This window comes from Perna viridis, chromosome 5 (genome assembly GCF_037379345.1).
Source record: "Perna viridis isolate PV_CMFRI_1.1 ecotype Kerala chromosome 5, ASM3737934v1, whole genome shotgun sequence".
Lineage (NCBI taxonomy): Eukaryota > Metazoa > Mollusca > Bivalvia > Mytilida > Mytilidae > Perna > Perna viridis.
In genome coordinates this window covers 13,844,101-13,867,866 of record NC_142449.1, presented here as the reverse complement: position 1 = coordinate 13,867,866, position 23,766 = coordinate 13,844,101, and the positions used below count along the sequence as shown (strand labels likewise).

General features: G+C 32.0%; 1 protein-coding gene across 1 annotated transcript; it reads left to right on the top strand.

Annotated features, from left to right (window-relative positions):
- The first annotated feature begins 270 nt into the window (after positions 1–270).
- On the top strand, positions 271–16,842 carry LOC148616130 (uncharacterized). The gene is made up of 7 exons (XM_088582842.1): positions 271–485; positions 2,208–3,207; positions 6,617–6,820; positions 8,057–8,161; positions 12,773–12,829; positions 15,875–15,925; positions 16,193–16,842. The coding sequence occupies exons 1-7, from the start codon at positions 483–485 to the stop codon at positions 16,720–16,722; spliced, it is 1,950 nt and encodes a 649-aa protein (XP_088438968.1). The 5' UTR covers positions 271–482; the 3' UTR covers positions 16,723–16,842.
- Positions 16,843–23,766: the final 6,924 nt, after the last annotated feature.

Sequence of the window (23,766 nt, the reverse complement as noted above, 5' to 3'; positions counted from 1 at the left end):
AATATTAAAAAAGAAAGTCAAGCTGTTCATACAGGATATAATAATTTCTTTGTTTCAAATAGTTTTTGTAGTACTTCAACACGGATACAGGAAGAATACGATAGTTACAATCAGTTAAATATAGTTCTGAAACAACACACATTGTATAGTTATTCATAAATACGTTGTAGGTCAGTCGAAGAGAATTTTCAAGAGGCTGTATTATAATCTGCTTATAATTTGATTATATGTTTGTAAGTTGTATATCACATAAAACCCGCTTTCCTGTTCGCCACTTCTCTTCCCTATCGTTATTGTACAGATAAGTCCCATTTCCGGCGCTTCAAACTTTCCGCCATGTTTGTCGAAGTACATTGTATGATTCAGCGACTGACCTTATTAATCAAACGCAGATCTAACCCTGTTAAGCTCAAATTTTACACAGTTTTGTTTTAAAAATTTCCGCATTCGCCAGCAACGTTCATTTTCCAAGACGGAGAAAGATGGTAAGTCAGAAAAAACATTTTTTGACACGGACTTTAGAATGATTTAGGCAGATGACAAATCGTATTGCATACTCAAAACTTCCCCTTACGAGGGAAGTCTGTAAAGTATTTTGTAGGAAATATAAGAGTTAAAACTTCCACCTCGGCTCCGGTTTACGAGGATTTCCTAAGAACGATTCCGGCCTTAAATTATATTACAAGTTGAAACAATTCGAATTAAATATAAGTAAATAAGCAGACGCCCGTTTTATAATGCAAAATTTAGATGTTTTTTTTTATTTGGATGTATTTTCTGAACAGTAAGTAAGTTTTATTACAGTTTAATACAGTTTGTATCAGGGATGCGTATATCTTCGATCTTGCTTCCTGTTTTCAATTTTCATTGATTTAAATATAGTGCAGCGAAATGACTTATTTTATTTTGTTTTATTGTCATGTTTGATTCGTATAGCTATATACATGTATGTGACATGGTCTATCTTTCATGAATATATTTAAGTGCATAAATTTTTACGAAAAACGGATTTGTGATTAATAGTTTTCGTGGAAATACGGAAATAGAAATTAAATATCCATTAAAATATGTTTTATTTAGCTACATGTATATCATTTCTTAGACTGAGACACACCGGAAAATGAAAGAGTTCGGGACATTCCAAAAAAAATATTTTAAACAATTATGTGAAAAATTAAGAATCAGTTTATTCAAATTATAAAAATACTATTTCATTATATTGTCATTTATTATTCTTTTTAAGAGAATAATATAATATTATAATAATATAACAAAACAAAATAAATTATCATTTTCAAATACAACTATAAACGTTTAGAATAAATTAGTTAAAATTACCCGAGAGTATTAATAATAGAAAACAAATAAATGGGTATTTTTAAAGACAATCTTATTATATCCTTATTTTTTCTAAATTTTGATGTAATTAGTAATAAGAAATTACAATTAGTTTCGCATTATAATAGCTCTAATAAGGATGAAATACAGTGTTTTTAATTTTATGCTATTCCCGAAAAAAAATTATTCAGCGAGCTTTTGATGACAACAACTCTGTATTTTATCATATGGCTTATTGTTGGAATACTGTAAATAATAATAATAATAATAATAATAATAATGTAAAACAACATGTGTTCATAGTCTAAAGAATAAATTTGGCACTGTAAAATTGTACAATTTTTAAGTTCTCTAAGACCATGTTAATTGGTTTTCATGTCCATTTTTCATCCGTTTGTCTCCATATTTTTTGGTAAATAAGCGGTTGTCCCCCGTTTGTAACGAGGACTGATTAGAATTCAGGTGCTGATGTTTCAATTTAGTTATAGTTTCCCGTAGTTTTTGTCCGATTTCAATTTTCCTTAAATGCACGTACAAGTTGCTTCTGTAGGTCATTTTTACCTAGTTTTTTTGTAAAATGTATTTCACACCTTTTTCGAAATTCAGGTAGAGAGCTAGAACAATGTTATAAATATGAATTACCAGGCATATGATTTATTTTTTTATATCCAACAAGAAAATATAAAATTTATGTGTTTTTATTTTTTTCATTTTAAACGCCATCCAATGGAATAAGGCTTTCGCCTTGCATATATATATATATATATATTCTTGAAAAGCGTTTGTAAAGTGAATTAATTTCGTACAAAAATGGCGCCCCCCAAAAATGTCAATATCAAAGCAAAATATCAGAAGCTTTTATATTGTAGGAACAAGAACCAGACATCAATATTACAAGTACTCCTCAGACATCAGAGGAAGATTCGGGAGAGGACACGTCCTTGGAAGAAAATGACCATCATGAAAATACAGGTTTATCATCCCCAGTGGCAGGCCAAGATGATCAAACAGCGACTGATGGACCATTGCAGTCATTACAGACTGGACATTACTCAGATAACAGTCAAACATCCACTGATCTCCGACATTCCCCGGGCAACATACAACCAATTCCTGTACAAAATGAGTTTGACGGGCAACAACAGCTCACAAACCAACAAATACAACAGGAAATAGCACAAAATGATCAGCACTTGTCTGAACAGACCTGCTTTTCAAATGAATACCAACAAATAAATATGGGACGACAACCAATTTCTATGCAACAACCACATGGTGACATGCAACCAAAACCAACAACGCAGGAAGTACCGTATGACTTCCAAACAAAAACAATAATCAAATTGGAACCGGGAATTAGTTCTGCAGCTGATAACATGGGAACATCTGAATGGGGGAATTATTCATCAACTGGAAACGGTGCAGAGACTGAGTTCACAACTATGCAGCCATATCCATATTATAGAAGTGCTTTCGATCCATCTGTTTCGGGGATCGACCATATTAATAATTTTCCAAATCAAAACAAAAATATGAGTATGTTAGATCCTATGTTGTCACGGCTTAATGATGGAGACGAGTTACACCCCTTTGACACATCTGGAGTGCAGGTTTCCACGGATAACATGCATCAAATCAAATCATCAATGTACAACTATGGTGATTTCCCAAAGTCTACTGTGACTAATATTAATGTTGGACCAACAAACGGGAATCAAATGAATGCTTATCCAAATTATCCGCCACCGGGAAGCATGCAAAATAGGGACCAGAACTTTAACTCCACAGATACAATGACGCGACAGAGGTCTTGTGAAGACATGGAAGACCCAAGATCACAAAAAGATGAAAAAGTCATAGTACCAGAAGGTAGGCACATTTAGTGTTTACTTGTTCTTCTTTAACTCATCTTAGTAAGAAATATGGAAGAAATTACGGGTCACGTTTTTTATAAGGATAATACAATGGGAAGGAAAGCCCACCTTTGGTATAAATACTCCATATTCTTACATAATTTACTTTAGTCCTTTCTGTATACAGATCTGTATTTTGGAAAAACCATACATTCATATACCTTTGAAATAAGCCAAGTCAAGGGCGATAAATCTTGCAAAATGTTAATTTCGTATTTGATCTATAAAATTGTATCTTAAGTGCAAACTAAGCGTGGAACCATTATCAAATTTGACATCCCATCTGAAAGTAATTAAGACTTACTTATACCAACATTTATTTTGGCTGATGCAACACTGATACAGAAAATTTGTAATTAATACGGATATGTACTTAAAGAGTATATAATTATATTCCAGACAACACTCTATTGTCTTTATAATACTGTTAGAAAAGGAGTATAGCAAATTGCTACTGTAATACTCCGAGGGTTTCCATTGTGGTCGCCATTAATCTTAAATAAAGGAAGGAAAATGTTGTTCATTCAGGTTTTTTTTCTAATAAATTATGAGTTTAATTATAATATTATATTTATGTCCGACTTCTTTATAAATTGGGTGTGTCTAATTGAAGACTATTTCTACAAGTGGGAATATGATTAAGCCCATTCAATCAAAAAATTAATTCAAAAATACTGAAGTCGTGATCTTTGTTTTATTGATCATTTTTATTATTTTACGTGCTAAATGTTGAACTTTAAAGGGATTTATATTTTTAAATTGACATCACTTTATAACATTATAATAACTAAGAAATCATTAAAATTATACGATGGACAATCAAAAAGTTACAGATGATAGTGTCACATATACCAACAAACAATTTCATCATAATGTAGTCATGTTAAAAAACTAAAATATTTTTATCAGTAAAATATCGTAACTAGCCAGTAATGATTTACGACATACATCTGTGAGATTAAAATCGAAATCACTGACCACAGTATTGGTTGTCTGAGATAGTAATAGGAAAAAATACACCATGTGATAAAAAATGATAAAACCAGAAATTATAAAATTATCTATTCCGACACTAAATTTTCTGGTGCGAAAAAATATTCATGGGGATATTCACGAACTGGTAGATAAAAATTTTAAAAAGTCGTTGATTTAAAAAGAAAAAAAGGAACAACCATAATACTGCTTTTTATTTTTACAAAACAATTGTGGTCTGGAGGATTCCGTGAACATATTTGGCAAGTAAGCAAATATAATCCTACATTTACAAACATGTACATACTTAAACACTTGTTTTAGACGATGAGTCACGTGATTTTATTTTTGCTCCGAGTTTCAATGTTTCTCAAGTGGTTATCCCAGTTAAAGGTTTGTACCAGGTGCTGTAACACGAGAAGTATTATAATGCTATATATAATATAGAAATAATACATGTGGAATGTAACGTCGTCATTTTCCCACAGGTTTTAAGTTGTAACTAGGATTTTGTACATGTTAAGACCCATTTTTATATTTCATTGAAACAGGTTTTTTGTTATTTCGTAAAATGCTCATGCACTTCCGATATTAGGTTTCTTACCTCTGTCGTTGCTGGCTTTTTGTATTTTACCTTAATTTTAAAAATGTATAAGAGGCTGTGGATGGGCTGTTTTGTCGATATTAGAATCCATTTTTCTATTTGATTCATTTCAGATTTGTTTGTAAATTGTGAAATGCATAAACAGTTTCGCATAGTAATCTTTTTTTCGATGTTGCTTGCTTTCTCTCGTTTTAATTTAGAAAATTCCAAAGCCTCAGCTCTACTGCCAATAATGGTACTTTCCTTACGAGTATGGTACGACTGATAAAAAAAAAAGTTTAGAACTATTATCTTTAATTAAATTTAAATGGTCCGCGTCTTATTGGAAGGAAAAATATTCATTACATGTCTAAGTTTGTAAACTAGCAGAAAATTGTGATACTTGTATCTATTGTGGCAGTGAAATGAGTAAATTGACTTAAGCTAAAATAAATCTAAACAAACACTTCACCAATATTAAGTATACAAACACGTCCATACTGTAATGTTTTATTTATTCACCAAATCGCGTTTAGATTAGACTATAAGTGTGAAGCTCGTCACCTGTCGATTAAATCCTATTGTCCATCCGCAGAATGACCAAATTATTTTGTCAATAAAAGTGAAAATGACTTGATTATTCGACAAAACAGCAGATGTAATTTTCTTGTCAGACGACAAAAGATATTTCCACGTGCCTTTGAAAACAAATAATAAGACACATTACCAATAAAGCTATATTCTGCTTCCGGGCGAAAGTTTAGAAGCCTTTTCTATAATTGTTTTGTCAGGATCTGAAATTACATGTGTGATCCTTTGCATATAAACTACATGTATTATTGTTGAATGATTACACCAAGTACGGGACTGAAACCGAATTGCAATCTACATATACATACAAACTTGTTTTAACTTATTACTCTATTTTTGAAATGTTTTATAAATTCAAAAATACAAATTATATAAATATTACAATTTTTGTGTGTGTGTAGTAACCACAATATTTTATGTCCATACGTGTCTAGGGTCGGACCAAGTTAACTACCGCAGAGGTACAAGATACCGCGTCTGGACGCCCGTAGCGCATCTGCGATTAGAAAAAAATCTCCATTAAAGAAAAGAACTTGTTAATCTACATGTTTTAAATATTAACCGAAGATGTTGCTTTGAGCAACAGTTTTATTTTGGTGCTTTAGTCATTGTCAGATACATGTATTAATAAAAGAAGTATATGTACTTATTTTCTAGTAAGAGATTTTGGCACGGTATCAAGGATGAAATATGTGTTCAGTTTACTTGCGTTTTTAATTATGTTGTATAAAATGTTGTATGTTATCTTTTCGTAAATAATGATATGAAATCATCAGATTATTGCAGTATTTTTCATAAAGCCTCTTCAAATCGCTGAACGCTTTTTGTTCTATTATGCACTTACATTTTAACCGAAAAAACTTCATTGAAAATTTGTTTACAAAACCTACTGAACCTGAATAAAATAATGGCAGCATTATTTCGATTTGTTTACAAATAATTGCTTGCTACTTACAGATAAAAATATCGGTGGGTTATTATTTTTTTATTTAGAATTAACCCCCTCCCCCCCCCCCCAAAAAAAAAAAAAAAAGAAAAAGAAAGCAATACAAATGAAAACTTTGCTGCATGGAAAGCAAAATTTAGGATACATCACTCTTAGTATTGCCTTGTTAACACAGACCTAGATTAATTATCTTCTGACAAAACCTGGATTCTGCCTTTACTGTCAACGACTTGCTAAGCATGCGGGTTTTATTTTCATTACAATTATTTACAGATCCGACTACATGGACAACAGAACACGTACAACAATGGATAGACTGGGCGATAAAAGAATATAACCTACAGAACCTCGATAGGTCAAGGTTTAGCACGTTAAACGGGGCTGAGCTCTGTTCCATCACTATGGACGACTTTGTCCAAATTTGTGGTGAAAGTAATGCTCACTGTTTAATGGGTCATCTCAATTTCTTACGGAGACGTAAGTTTATGATTTAACGCCTGGTTCTTGCATTCTACATATCTTAATATAATCATACAAACTTCGAAACAATTTCTGTGATAAATGGAAACCATTATAGGCATGATATAACTATCTATTTAATTCCTTTACTAAAACTCAGAAGTTCCTATACTTCCATCTGAATATAGTGTTGTGAATGCATGGCAACGATACGTACTTGCCACAATAATGTAACTACTTTGAATCGCTTTATTCTGGTGGAGTTACAAAGAGGTTCCATTACTCATGCACAAACGGGAACAAATTTATTTTATCCCTTGTCAAGTCATCGTCTCAAGGTGCTAAAACGAGACAAAGATGAATTTTGTTTACAGTAATACAAGTCTTCAAAGTAAGCTCGTGATGTTTAACGTTTACTTTTCATATTTTTTAATAAAGTTGTATTAAGTTCAAGATCAGCCATGGAGTATAAGAGAGAGTAATCAAGGGAACCAAGGTTATAGCGGTAATCAAAAGAATGTAATCCAGGGACAAAGACCTGACATGGAAAACAGACATACACAACAAAGAACATAAAGTAGCTAAAATCATACATACAAAGTAACAAAAGTAAATGAGCAACTTGGACTCCACTGGGAGCATGGACCAGGTGCACCGGTTTTTTACGTCTTCATATAATAAACAGTTTTTAATATGCATTCCTGGTCTTGGCCTTTTAATGTACATTCCTGGTCTTGGCCTTTTAATTTGTCTTAATCTTTTAAGTCAACCGAGTGTGCATCTAAATCGGGATTGGTTTGTTGCTTTGAAGTGAACCTTTGTAACACCTCCACGATGTAATAAAAGGCTACATTATTGCTATGGTTCTTACATGACATTCAATATTTTCAGAAAACCTGCATGAATTGCTATTTCAAAACCTTGCTGTTTGAGAGAAAGCCTGTCCATTACTATGTGCATTGTACTTGGTAAATTAACATATATATATATAACGAATAAACATTAAAGATTTTTCTTGTACCCATAATGGATGACGATGTTATTTTTTAAAAGATTTTTTGATTAGCTGAAGCTGTATAAACAGAGAACACACGGAATCTACTAAATCTTCTAAAAAGATGGAGCCCCATAGATTGTTTTAGTCTTATTAGGACGGTTTGGAAACTATTATCTATCATCCATGTATGATACTTTTCGTAAAAAAAAAATCTAAAGAAATCGTACATCACTCAGCTCCTTGTCTTGCTGTTTTAGGAATACAACAGAAGACTTATCCTTCAAATATACCTTCACCGGATAGCTTGTCAACAGTCAGTTATAATCATAACAGCGGAGGTGGATTCGTCGCATGTAAAACGGGTAACTATAATATCACTTATCAAGGTCCATAATAGTCAACATACAGATGTCAACATCATCAAAGAGTTGTGGGATTCATTTCAACTGTCCACGAGTGTAGTTTATTTCTACTGAACCCAGACAAAAAAATAGTACATTATAGTTTTATTGGAAGTGAAAAAAGAGTTATGCAAAATCCTTACATATTTGTCTTTGATTAAATGCTATCAACAGAATGCGACATGATTAAGCTGAATTCGGGAATAAAACCCATATCGTAAAAGGAAAGTGATTACTATTTGTATGCTATTCATAAGCTATTACTTTCGACAATTTACGATATTTGAAAAAAGACTCATTCTAGACTTGGCTTTAAAATAAGTCATACTGTTAAGAGAAAGAAACAGTAATAATAATCATAAGTATAAAGATTAAAAATTTATTTTTTATTGAAATTATTGCTTTTGAAAATACATCATCTTGAAAAGAACTGGACAACTGTGGACTGTAGAAGTGAAAAGGTATAACTCTTTAACGACAGCGGTATGGCGTGCTTAATAATAAAAAGATACATGCCAATGCCTATGACTGTCCAATGATATTACAGTACATTTTTGTACATTATTACATCTTTATTACGATAGACATGTCTTTTGCAATGTGAAATTGTCGTTAAAGCTTAATTATTTAGAATGAACATCTACCTTTTTTGTCAATTAAACGTTGTTATTGTTCGTTTGTTGCAATGCAGTTGGTGAGAAATCAATTCTAATATACGTATTTTAATGGTGGAATTTCATAACGAACATCAAGTAAGGAAATTGTTATTGAAACAAGTTCAAGGTAACCGGAAATTTATGAAAACGAATTGAACAATAACATTTATTTATACATAAATTTTCTTATTTTCCTTTCTCTGTTTTCATTGTGACTATCAATTTCAAAGCAGCAGACAAAACTTTGAATACAATTTTTTTTTCGCGCGAAAATTTCCACTGGTTTGAGTAAATATTATTAAAATAAATAAACTCGATTAAGCAAATTAACACGGATGTGTCTTCACTTTCTCTCGGGAATGTAGATGTTAAATAAATACCAGTGTCAATGGCAATTCATTGCAAGTAAATACAACGGACAAATCTTTAAAGGGTACCGACTCTTGAACCTCATCCATTATGGTATTTGTAAGATCAAGAACAAACGCCGGGCATGGGTTTGATCACAAGGATGCGGAAGCAATCGGATTTGAGATGATCAGCCGTTCTGTAAACACTCTTCAGACGGAGAGCAAACATGCTTTAAGGACTTGATAATAGGATAAAAGAACTGGTTTTATTGTAACAAACCCCTCTATCATAGTAGAGTAAATAATATCTTTTACACTTAGAAGTAGATATTGGGCGAATTAGTAAAAAAAAATATTCGGTTCATTATTTTTACGGACAAAAGGTGTTAATCACTAGAGTCTTTATTTCACTTTATAAAAATCGTTCACGGGAAGACTTCTATGTTTATGAAATGAAAACTGACTTAACCATGTTAAAAAGGGTTTCTTTAGGAAAAAAAGATAATTATTATGAACCTCGTGTCAGTACTCATAGCTAAGAATGGTTTGAACATTAAAATGATTTCTTTGTATTAATAGCTAGTTTTGACCAGGTGAAACTACTTATTAACCCTTTTATGCACGTGAGTGGTCAAAACAAGTCACGAGGCGAGAGTATGGACTATCAACATTTTCAAAAGGTCCCAAATGCACATCATTCAGTTCAATAAGTTTATCGAGCGGATACATGATTGTTCAGATATAACTTTTGTTTATTACCTTTGCTTGGATGCATCCGGTTGGTGTCCAGAGAGGATAATTGTTTTTACCGTCAGCCTTTCCTGTTATCAAAAACGTGTCATTTCAAAAGTATGATACAAAACAATCGACGTGTCAAAATCAAAAATAATAAAACAATTAATTAATAAGCTATTGATCCTTCCTTATGAATTATAATGAATGTAGAACATTAAATCTCTGCTAAGGTTTTTTTTTGGAATGTTCCCTTTTGCCGTCCCTGGATCAGTGTCTGCTACTAAGCAACATAAAAGATTTCACATAAAATAGCATCACAATAAACTTGCCCTGCAGCCCTCCTCATTTTATTTGGATGTTGATATTTGTTATTGTCGGGTTACTTACCAACAGCCAACTTATCAAAGAGTACATGTTTAGAAAAGGTATAGAAACTAGGAATTACAGAAAGCATAAATAAAACACTCATACTTGCCTTACAATCACTTGGTAATTCAAATTTAAATATTTTATTTTTCAGTATCAGGTTACCAATTTGTCAATGTGCATTAAATCCAAAAATTAACAATTACAACACAGCTCTCATTAGGATATTGTTCTTAGTTATGAATTTTATTTAAATTGATTATTTTTTTCTAGACTGTTTTTTTATCTCTTCTGTGTAATATCACTTTTTTTCACATGTTTCAATCATGTTACATGTATTGTACTGTTTTTTTTGTTCTATTTTCTGTACCATCGCCTATAGCGTTCAATGTGTAATGTTTCTGAGCTGTTGTTTTGTAATATCATTAATCACTATCGTAAGAGAGGTTCGAAATGAATATCAAAATCTAAAACCTTCAAATAAAACATGGTTTAAGTATCGTTAATTTAAAATATTGAATATTAAATAATAGCTAGATAGCTGATAATTTCCCATTCGCACCTTCAAGTGTCATTGTGTCGTGAAAAATCTCTCAATGATCTAACACCATTTAGCAGTTAGTTGTCAGTCTAGCAAATAAATAAAATAAGTGGAGAAAATTATTACTCTTTACTTAACAGATAAAACATTAAATTGAATTAGATTGGCAATGTAAGATAAAAAGTATTAAACAAATATTTGGTTATCATTTTCCGGCTTATCAGAATTTTTACCCCAGAATGTTATTTGTTACGGAAAAATCAAATGTTTTTAGAAAATTTAGATGTTTATCTGAAAATCATTTTTCATTTAGTTATCCCATTTCATTTTATTTGATCACTTTTTGAAAAGTTTCATTTAAAACAATCCATTTATTTGGATGTAATTTGATTTCACAATCAATGCTGAGTAGTGGGATATCGAGATTGATTCGTTTCATATTTTGTTTTTATGTTGATTTTTTTCTTACTTAAATGGTAAAACTGCCATTCTTAAAAAAAAACCCTCAGTCAGTGTATATGTTTTATTTTTAAAGTGCAGTTATAATTGAAATATATCAATACCCCCAACACGTAAGTAAGAGGGTTCAAATGTATCGTTTAGAAAAGATGTACTTATGTAGTGTGATATTAAGAACCTATTTATGTCGCTTCAGTTACCAAATTTCATTTGAACACATTTTTGCATCCAAAACATTGCTGTCAACTGAATATGAAAGTTTATTGACTATATACATAGATATAAGCCGTTTGTAAAATTAACTTATTGACTTTTTAAGAGTAAACATAAAAACTCCAAGCAATTATTCTAGATATTGCAGATTTCCCATAGCCGCGATGATTTAATATTAAAAAGGAAGATTCAAAACCTGATTTATTGGTTCCAATAATCAATATGGAAGGATGAGTGTGAGAAAGTTTTGCTTTTTACTGGATCTGGAAATTTGTAAACAACGGATCCACGTGTCTTTCTGCCGGAATCTTGTTACGCCATTTAACCGGTATCGATCCGTGTTGATGAATGGAAAACAGGAACTCATTGGTCGGTGTTGACGTCCATCAATGGCATTGATTGGCTAACGCCAGAAAATCACTATTTACTCTTTTCAGCCACGTGAATTTTTTTCTTTTATGTGAAACCAATAAAAGTTTTTCATAATTACAAATAAGTTAAGGTTTTTTATCCATTTTGTTAACCTCTTCTGAACAGAACTAACTCTTGCCAAACACAACCACAACTAAAATTTGGAACATACAAAGTCTGTATTTGAAATGTTACAAATGCGTGTTATCTCTTCCATATAACATTTAGAGAAAAAGTTTATAAGATATTTTATCAGAAAATGCAGGTTCTTAATCAAGTGGACTATTTCAAGCACGCTGATTATTTAAAGCAGGACTATCTTAAAGAAGATTTGTGCAAACAGAGTGACTATTACTGTAACTATTTAAAACAGACTGATTATTTAAAACCAGACTATTTTAAACAGGCGAACTATTTCCGTCAGTGTACCTTTTCAGGATTTCACAATTTTATGTTTGCAGGTAATAATATCCTTATAATATTTGATGGAACCAATTTATAAATCATTGTTGCATTGTGTTTCTTTAGAGACGATACATATTATCTATACTTGTGAATCGAAGGCTCGTGTACAGTGAAAAAAGGAAAGGGAACGGAAACACTGAGATTTTTTTTTATGATTAAAAACCGAAATTCAATACGTACGGTAATATGACAAACTCCAGGGAACGGTTTGAATTGTAAACTTTTTTATTTACTCCACATTCACTGTTCACATGTTACACTTTACAAAGTAAAAAACCTATTCTATGTTTAGTTTTATTTTTACAATTCTTAAAAGTATTATTGCTTTTAAATTTTCTAATCTCTTGATATTTTTGAGTTAGATTTTGTTTTGTAGATCCAGGCTTTCCCAAATCACAATGGCCAGCATCTCAACCCTCCCCAACAACTCAAGGTATGTACACCTAAATTTCTGTTGTTTTTTTTTTAAATATTGTTATTATTTTTTAAGCAGGATTATTACCATGACATGCTTGAATTATAGCAAAACAAAGTAGATCTAATGGTCAAATGCAAATTATAAATTCTAATATTGCACTGTAATAACAAATCACACCAGACCAAAGAAATATAAAACTGATAAAGTCCTGTGTACCTATTTCATACCTACAGATTTTGTATGATTTAGTTGAAGTGATTTACTTCAGTAGTTATACTTCTGTAAGTACAGACACAAAGCTCATCTTTGGAGGTTTAAATGTAAAGTACACGGTCCCCTGACACTACACTGTACCATTTATATGTTGTATTTATCATTCACAGTTTATGAAATTTGTTAGTTATATAAAGTAACAAAAAACAATAAAAATCTTTGTAAGGAACAAAATATTGTAAATATATCATTTAAAAAAGTTTGAAAATTTGTCTTGCTAGATTTGTGTTCCTTATAGAAGATTTGTTTATAAATGACCTTCATGATGATGTACAACGAAGTATCTAACTACTGATATAACACACTATTCACCTGGCTCACTCTATAGAATTACTACACACCCAGGACTATACAGTTTTATTTCTTGTTTTAATATAAGATTTTACATAATCGGAATTTTTTCTTTTCTGAGGAAATGGCTTCAGAATCTTGAATTTCAATAAAAACCACTTTGGGCTCTACATTTTCTTTCAATATTGAATGAATTTCAAAAGATGTATCTGACAACCATGGACCCATTGTTAATTGTACACGTGACGAAGTGTGATATCGTGAGAATGAAATGCAAATGTAACTTTGAAAACTGGAAGGTCATTCAGAAAGAGAAATGCTTTAAATTCAAAACAGACAAAGTGTTAAAGTGCGATAAAATTAAATTTATTCATTGAAAACACTATTTTTATTCATTGATAGTAATATTTTTATCTTGACTTTCGTTTGTAATAATTACCGTTTTAATAGTTAATTTGACACACGACATTTTCAAGTGACATGATATAACCCTATAGACGTTGTCTTCCCGAGATTTAATCATTTGAAATCCTATCTTCACCAAGTGTCCGCCATTGTCTATTTCATATTTTCCTTTATAAGGATTCTTAATATTGTCATTCTAAGATTTTCCGGTATTCATTTAATCTTCCACTCTAATGTGCCTGATTACAGCACCTGCAGAGAAACATCCCTACTCATCATATTCGTAAGGCCATCATTAATAAATTATATGTGTCCCTAACTGGCTTTATAGTTAATGCTTAAGGTATGTAGGTAGGGAAACTTTCTTTTTCTCACTTTCAAGGAACATTTTTTTCAATCAAATTTAGAAGATTGTGTAATTAATTTGTTTTTGTGACATGAAATGAAAACTTGAAAATATGAACAAATTTAAGGCAAATATTATTTGGAAATGGAAACACATTATGAAAAAATACCCACATTTCTGTTCTAGCTCTGTCAGATTGAATTTTATTTTTTTATTTTGATTTGATTCTGAAATAATTCAGTGTCATATATCATTTGTACTTCGAATAGAGTTTTAAAGATGAAACCTGTCAAACAAAGGAAACAAATGATGAATAACCCAAGCATTAATTTTGTATGTGGAATTGATTCAAATTAGTCTGAAGCAAATTTCGTAGATCCTTTTAGATTTATTTTTCCTTTATGGTCGTACAAAATAGTTTTTTAGGGAACGTTTGAAAATTTAATGTAAACACTTTTAGGAGTTACTCTGGAAAGTTAGTTGTATATAATACCAACACTATTGTTAAGAATCAGGCAGTGAGTGGCACATGATAAATTTTGTTTAAAAAAATCATCTATTTCATATTGCAAATGCATCCTTTCTCAAAGTTGAATGTTTTTTTTTGATTAACTGCAACCGTTAAAGAGAAATGCATTACTTAAAAACATTAAAATTAATTGAAAAAGGAAGACAACTCTTTCATTTTGTGCAAAATTAGTTACTTACTTGGGGAATCATAAAATCATTTTCTGAGCCATCCATCGTCGATTTAAAAAAAACTTTGTAATAGTAGACATATATATGATGTAAACATTACATTGGAACAAAACGTTTCCGTGGGATAAACTTTACCATATACCATCCATATCATAGGAACTGTCTGGTTTCTAAATGGACAGTCTCTTAAGATAATTGCCATTTTCAAAGTAAAAGGGTTTGAATATCAGTTGACTGAAACGTGTCTATCACTGTATTTGTGAAAAAAGAGAAAGTTTAGCGCCCTTAGTTTCTTATAAAAGTAAATAAATTAAATTGGACAATTGTATACCAAATTTGCAAGCATGCAGCTGGAACTCAACACCATGTTCTCTTGTTTGTATTTAAACAAGCTCTTTCGTCATGAAAATAATCAGAAAACCCCCATTACTTCCTAATTTACAATCAGTCTTCCGAAAAATATCTATAACTGTATCCTATATCTGTGACCTATCCCCAAGGCAGTTAAAATCTTGACTAGAATGAAACCTTATTAACACATCCACGGAGAAAATTGCCAATATCAGACCGCTGTTTGACTTAGGCCTGTGATTAACCACTTAATGGATGAAACAATCTTGGTAATCTGATTTCGATTCCGACGATACGTTTGCACTTTCATTCCAACCGTTTGCTTTTTCATTTCAATATAATACGCGCAATCTAAATATGCGCACGACTCGGAAATTACCTTACGTCCTGAGGGATTCCGAATGTTCTCCACAAAATTGATTTAGATTTACAGATGCACCTAAGAGTTATAGCTGAGGTTCTTCCCGGTGCCATTGTTTAAACAAACAGAAAATGTTGTTCAAACACATTTTGGTGCATTTATGGGATTAAATGAGGCACGAATAAAAGTTATGACCCATTAACCCATGAAGTAATATGATTTTTGTGATCAATATCTGGTTTCTTTGTGGTTGTTCTTAGACATTAGTCTTACAAGAAGTCTTTTCAAGGTTTGATTACAGGTGGTAATTATATGTCTTTTGTGACTTTTTCAGAGCAACTTTATCAACGAATGGTACATATGTCAAGTCGGTTTTCAGCGTCAGGTATATATTCACTATTTCACATGACATACTGTATATGCTGATGCTTGTCATAAAGTTTTGAAAATAGTCATTAAGCCGATAAATCTTAAGTTAATTTTATCATTTGTATCTTCTGTTTTACTTAACTTTACAATCCAGTGAAATTGCATGAAAATAACAAACCATAGATTTTCTGTGAAGTAGGGTAGGCACAACTTTGATCTAGCTTTACATCAAAATTTCGTGAAAGTTAAAGCGAAAAAAAAGTAAAATCTACATTATTTCCAGGTACAGGTCAAATACAGCTATGGCAATTTCTTCTTGAATTGCTGTCAGACAGAAGAAATATGGGTTGCATAGCTTGGGAAGGAACACAAGGCGAATTTAAACTGGTGGATCCAGATGAAGTGGCTAGGAGATGGGGAGAAAGGAAAAGTAAACCTAACATGAACTATGACAAACTTAGTCGAGCTCTGAGATATTATTATGACAAAAACATTATGACAAAAGTGCATGGGAAGCGGTACGCTTACAAATTCGACTTTGTAGGACTTGCTCAAAATATGCAACAGACCACCCCAGAAACATACCACCCACCACACCGATATCAACCAGACATGTTTATGCCGAGTTATGCTCCTTCTCCATTGAATTACCTCAACCCACACGCGCCGATGCCACCAACAACATCTTCCGGATTGTTTTGTCCTCCAAGTCCCTATTGGCCAGCAACAACCAATAATATCTTCCCTAACATTCCAGGACACGGACTCTCACCTCATGGCGTACAGTCACATGTAGGTTCATTCTACCCTTGACAAATTGACGTGGTTTTATTTATTTAGATGTGCTATTTTTCTGATGTAAATACTCCTGTTGATGAATATGATCTGTTTTATTTATGTTGATTTTGTTGAATAAATAATTTTGTCAAATAAGCTTATGCTCATATTACGGTAGTACAAATATAGCTACAAACCGATAACGTCATCAATACCACATCAGTATTACGCTTTGTGCAATTGCATGAATAATGTCTCCTGTAGTATACATACTTTTGCACTCGTGATCTCATGCTTTTTATTTTGCGGGCAATATTTTCATTCATCTATTCTAAAATATATGTTTTCCTAAAAAAGTTTTTCTTTTTAACAAATAATAAAACTAGACAAAACACAGTGTACCTGTAGTACAGTGAAATGTAAACTGCCAAACACCAAAAACAAAAGATTAAGCGCCTAAACATAGAAAGACCCTGCAAGGAGAGAAACACTAGTCATTCGATGAATATATTCGGTAAGAAATTTTATAATCGAACCTAAATTGGTAGAAAAGAGGCATCAACAAAGTAAAACACGTTATACGGTAAAACAGATGTGTCCGCAGAGAAAATTTCAAACGGTACAACAGATGTGATAACATAGAAAACCTAACAGGGTAAAACAAATGTGTCAACAAAGAAAACCTTACGCGATAAAATAGATGTGTCAATAAAATCATCCTAACAATGTAAAACTAATGTGTCCACAGAGAAAACCTAACATAATACAACAAAGTGTCAATAAGGAGACCTTAACATGGTAAAACACATGTGTCAACAGAGAAAACCTAACACGGTAAAACACGTGTCAACATAGATAACCTATCAGAGCAAACTGATGTGTTAACAGAGAAAACCTGACATAATACAACAAAGTGTCAACAAGGAAACCTTAACATGGTAAAACACATGTGTCAACAGAGAAAACCTAACAGGGTAAACTGATGTGTTAAAAGAGAAAACATAACAAGATACAACAAAGTGGCAACAGTGAAAACCTAACACGATAAAACACGTGTCAACAGAGAAACCTAACAGCATAAACTGGTGTGTCAACAGAGAAACCTAAGAGGGTAAACTGGTGTGTCAACAGAGAAAACATAACAAGATACAACAAAGTATCAGCAGTGAAAACCTAACACGATAGAACACGTGTCAACAGAGAAACCTAACAGGATAAACTGGTGTGTCAACAAAGAAACCTAAGAGGGTAAACTGGTGTGTCAACAGAAAAAAACATAACAAGATACAACAAAGTGTCAATAGTGAAAACCTTACACGATAAAATACGTGTCAACAGAGAAACCTAAGAGGGTAAACTGGTGTCAACAGAGAAACCTAAGAGGGTAAACTGGTGTGTCAACAGAGAAACCTAACAGGGTAAACTGGTGTGTCAACAGAGAAACCTCACAGGATAAACTGGTGTGTCAACAGAGAAACCTAACAGGTTTAAGAGATGTGTCAACAGAGAAAAACATAAAACGGTAAAACTGATTTATCAAGAGAGAAAACCTAACACGGTAAAAAGATGTGTCATCAAATTAAACCTAACCTAACACAGTAAAACTGATGTGTCCACAGAGAGAACCTAAACAGATCTGTCGATAGAGAAAATCTACCTAACACTGTAAAAAAGATGTGTCTGCCGAGATAACCTTACACTGTAAACGGTTGTGTAAACATTGTGCAATATATGTGTCCACAGAAAAAGACGTCAGCAGAATACACCTATCATTGATATCAAATACTTGTGGCCGTATTCATTTTACCTACACTAATTATGTTGACTTCAGTATATTCAATAGAGATATTTTTCATTTAATGTAATGAGATGTGGCGGATATAGAAATCTTGAACTCTTGAAGTGAAAAAAAAAAACTTTCAAGATACGAAGGTATCAACGTTAAAATCTAAGTTGGGATAATCTGCACATAATCTGTGATGTGCTCTTTCCGAAATGGCGTTAGGAACTTTGTATGCATGGTATAACTAATATACACCCCTACTCTAAAAAACAAAAAACAAAACAAAAATGAAAACAAAAACCAAAAAAAATACATGTTATTCCTATTGTCAATTAAATACAGAATGCCGTCTCAAATTCAATGTTGCCAAAATCGGGAAATGGGTATAATATGAGTAAATTATAAGCAAGAGTTTGATATCATATATTCACATGCAAAGGTATAATTGTACTTATCAGATCAAAACATATGATTATGACTTGAATTTAAATTTTTTACTATACATGTGAAAAGATGAAATATATGGCGCATATTAATATCTCTTAAAAGAATGATGTTTGGATGTTTTCGGTAGTGGTCAATAAAAAGCTGTTCATAAAGGAGTGAAAATGTTCAGAAAGATACACGCAGATACATTTAGTATTCAGTGTTTAAAAATATAAAAGTCAAATTAAATATAGCATTAATCAAGAGTTAACGGCCATATTTGATAGCTTGAATTTTTATTACAAACACGAAGTTAGAAAGTGTTTTATGCCTTAGCAAATATCCTGATATTATGGAAGCACTTTCCTGGATGAGGAAAACGCCTTGAAGAGGCTTCCGGTGAGTTAAACGAGAACATACAAAAACCCGGAAACCAATCTGAACAACGGACCAGGTATCTAAGTAAAGCGTCATTGATTTCTTCCAAGTGGCGTTCGGTGAACATTAAATCCCGATGAGAAAGCGAATTTCCACATTGTCGTCACAACTTAATGAACTGTTACCTGTACGATGTGGAAAATGGCTTGTTAGCTCACTTCCTGTTCCTCAGAAATTTTGAATGCTTCGATGAATACAATTAAATGTCGGCTAATGGTAAACGAAACAACAATGAAAACGTTAATGGAAAAAAGTTTCCGAGCTTTCAAAAATGTATCCGGAGTTGTATACATATTTTATGCTTTAATATTTTCAACACCCAGATCAATGATATATGGATTTCCTTGAAATTTCAGGAACCTTTGCCTTTTTGACTCTAAAAAGAAACAATTAATCATATCTTTCCACACACTGTTCTCATCTTTGTTTACCGTAATTGCAATTATGGATATAATTTGTCATAAGCTAATTTTGAATTCAGATTTATATCCCATGAATATTAACAATCGATAATCGTTTAATGGACCAAAATCCTAATTGAATTATCAAACTAAAAAAATGTATACATAAATATAAAACATCCATAAGCATCTTTGTTCCCAAAAATTGCATTCTTGCTCTTTGGAAAATTGCCAAGGCAATTTATTTATTCAAATCAAACTTTTTTGAAAACGAGTTAAAATACACATTTTTATCGAAAGATAGATTTCGTTTATTTTAGGTGCACCTTTGAAATACAAATCACAATAATGACAGACATGCAAGCATATAATTACAAAATTTATAACATGCCAATATACAAATATATATTAAAAAAATAAAAAAAAATTGATCAGCCAGCCTTTTGAGATTTATGATGCACTGGCATACTTAACATAAAACATAAAATATTTAAAATTTATTCATGTACTATCTATATATTACTGTCCGGGCTACATTTTCCCTCTTATAGTTTATTAAAAAAATAATAATAATTTGTCTTCTATTGTACATTTTTTATTTTGAAAAGTTGAAGTAACCACTTCAGTAGCAGTCGCTGTAAGAATCAGGCAGTGGGTGAAACATGGTATGAAAAAAATATCATTTCGATAGTTTATAGTTTGACTGTTTTCACCATCACAATAAAAAAAGCAAGACTTTCAATATCACTTCGGTAAATACAGATATAATTTCACGAAATTCACTGTTAATGAACATATCAAGGATAGATAACTCGGTCAAAAATCTCATTTTTCTAACATTTTATTGACAAAAAAAATTCTGAGCAAATCCAGTGATGCAGGTATAAAATAATTGTCTTTTCAAATAGAGAAATTATCCTATAGTGAAATTACAGAGTCAGATAAGTAAGGTTTTGACACGCATGTTTCAGATTTTCCCCCATTTTGCCTGATTCTTACAAATACTTACACTTAATATGTCTGTTGTCTTTTGTATATCCGATTAAACTGTCTGTGAGTATTCACTATGCACATTTCAGAGATTATTTTCCTTCGCGCGTTTCGTAAATTCGAATGAAGAAAAGTTACCCCAAAACTGGAAGGAATCGTCGTTATCCAAGTCCCCTGCTATTTTTTGGCAATGAGAAGAAAAGAAACCAACTGAGGATTAAAAATTGATGTTGAATTGCCTAAATTTAATAAAAAGGCTAGAGCACTTATGAATAAGTTTGTTTTTGCATCATTATTTTAATCACTTCTAATTCATTATTTATCAAAGCATAATCCGACAAATACTTTATCCCAACAAGAAAAACAAGACTGATACTTTAATATCAAAATATTAAGACAATTATTGTAAGTGAGCTACAAACTTTTTTTTACATCGGGGGGTACACATTATAAACGTGTAATTATTCTGTAATGTCTCAATACATAAGTTTTTTTCTCGACGCAGTCTATATAGGTTCGTTTTCTACCCCTTGACCTTATGGACGTTCTTCTATGGAGACGCAAGTCACCTGACCTGTTTCCCGATTGGCAAAGTACTGATAACTTAGTGGTGTTCGAAAAATCTGAAGATTAATTATTGATTACAAATCCAGTTCAAAAGAAAATTAATAAAACGTTGGACAGAATCAATTACTAGTATACATAAACAACCTAGGTGATAGGGGATATTGCACCAATAACCACGTGCCATCAAAATGGCGGCCCAAGTTCCATTAGCGTTTGAGCATCGTGTTGCATGCATCCCACGCTACATGTAGCTAAGACTGTTTAATAATCGAGCGAATCTTTGTTTGAAGCTTCCATAAGTTTTGGCATTTGTAACAAGTACTATCTTTTAAAAAAAGATAGCCGACGCAGTTAAATTCTGTTCTTTTAACTTCTAAGTTCAGTATTGAAAATTTGAATAATGCGTGACGTGTAATTTTCTTGAACTAAGAAGTTAAAAGAACAAAATTTTACTGCGCCGGCTATCTTTTTTTAAATACCTCAATATATAATAATTTTAACCATTTCTATTTTGTTTTTTAAGTGTCGATGACACGTGCAAATAAAACCAAATTTTCGCGCGATTCCGCGTGAGTTACCCAAACTTTCAGCAGAATGTAAAAACGCACTCTTCAAATCTCGTTTTACAGGAAATTAACAATAATCTTGTGAACGTCAATCGCCGGTTTTTTATGGCTCATTTGATTCCCTGTAAGAAATGGAAACCTAACTGTTTAATTATAAAGCAAATTTACTACAACTACATTGCTAATATTGCAGACACGGAACTAAATTGAAAAAGCGAACTCAAAAACCCTAAGGTAGTCTTCAATAACTCTCCATCTACAAAGAGGGGTACCAGTTTCCTTGATATTGTTGGGGTAATTGAATCTACTTGTCACTATTCCAATTGAAAACCCCAGCTCTTTTGGTAGATTAAACGATTGTTGTTGGGTTGTCCTCTAGCAGGAGAACCAGCGTTAGAAGGAAATATAAAATTGAGTGTCAGGCTAACAATTTTATAATACAACATTTTGACGGAAATTGAATTTGTTTGCGGATTTATTGATATAATGTTAATTTCGAATAAATGCCTGGATTTAGAGTCTAATTGCATTTTATTAATTTGAATTTGAAATGTTGAGACTTGAAACCTATTCAATCTTGATATTCTTTTGTCCAAAGACTAAAAGCTTAGAACTGAAAGTGTATTGTGTATCTCTGAGCCACAATAAATTACCTGGTTAAATGATCATCTGATTATTTTTGTATTGAATATTAGCATGTTATCGTAGCATTTGATAGCTAACGACGATATTTTTGTACATGCTACAATAAGCACGAATATTTTCAACTGAAAATGAACATTACATAGAAAACTAGTTCTCTTGGAAGTATAATTTCCTCTTTCTAAGGAAAATGACGACAACGATGCCATTATAAACGGGAAACAATCGGGAAATGTCAGTCCCTAATAACAACATATAGTCGATGGAGCGTCAAACGGTTGTTGGCCAGAGTCAGAGCAACGCTAAAAACAGCAATTACAAAACACGAATATAAAAGCTTTGATGTGAAGCTGTACGGCACTTAACATAGAACCATCTCCGGTTCGGAGCTGTATTTCCTTACACACAAAGCATAAAGCACCGTTTCATGTCAAAACGAACGTTCAATATCCTGCAATTGTTTTGACTATTATAAAAGCACGCAAATTACCGTGATTATACGGTTTCTTCGATGTTCTAATGATGCATTTTATTACTGTGATAAAGTTTATTATGGTAGAAAAATTGCGAAATAAAAAGAACAAGGAAGAAATCTTCACTTCAACTTCACTTTGTTAAAAGAAAAAAACCTTAAAACAAAAGGTAAAAATCGACAGCCTCTAACGTTAGAAGGATAAAAAAGAAGTACAACAGAAAAGTTTGAGACACACCATGACAGTAGTTTAAACATATTTTATTTGTAATAAACAAAATGGATCAGACACAAGTGAAATAACACTAAGTCAATGACTTATGAAGTCTTCTCCTGAAATAATGATAATTACATTAAAGTATAGGCATACAAAGTCAATAGTGTTATTTATGTTTTACAAAGTTAAGACGAGACAGTAAAAATATATCATTAGGTGATGTGGTGAGATGTGATGTGATGTGATGTGTACTAATTCAGCTCAAGCAATAAGGAATCTTTTCGTGCATTTAACGAAGGAATATATACAGTCCAACACAACCTGATTTTGTTCTTCTGATAGATTTTCTGCAAGACCAACAAGTAGATGTAGGTTTATATTGCAAAATGCAAGAACCCACTGTAGGTCGCTCATTAGTTTGGTTCTTGCATTGCTATAAAGAGGGCATACAAAAAAGTAATGGTGAGCAGACTCGTACGTATGGCCACAATGACACGATGGACTTTGTATAATATTGACTATATACAAATCAAAGTTTAAAAAGGATGAAGAATTACGAAGTTGAGTTATCAATATAT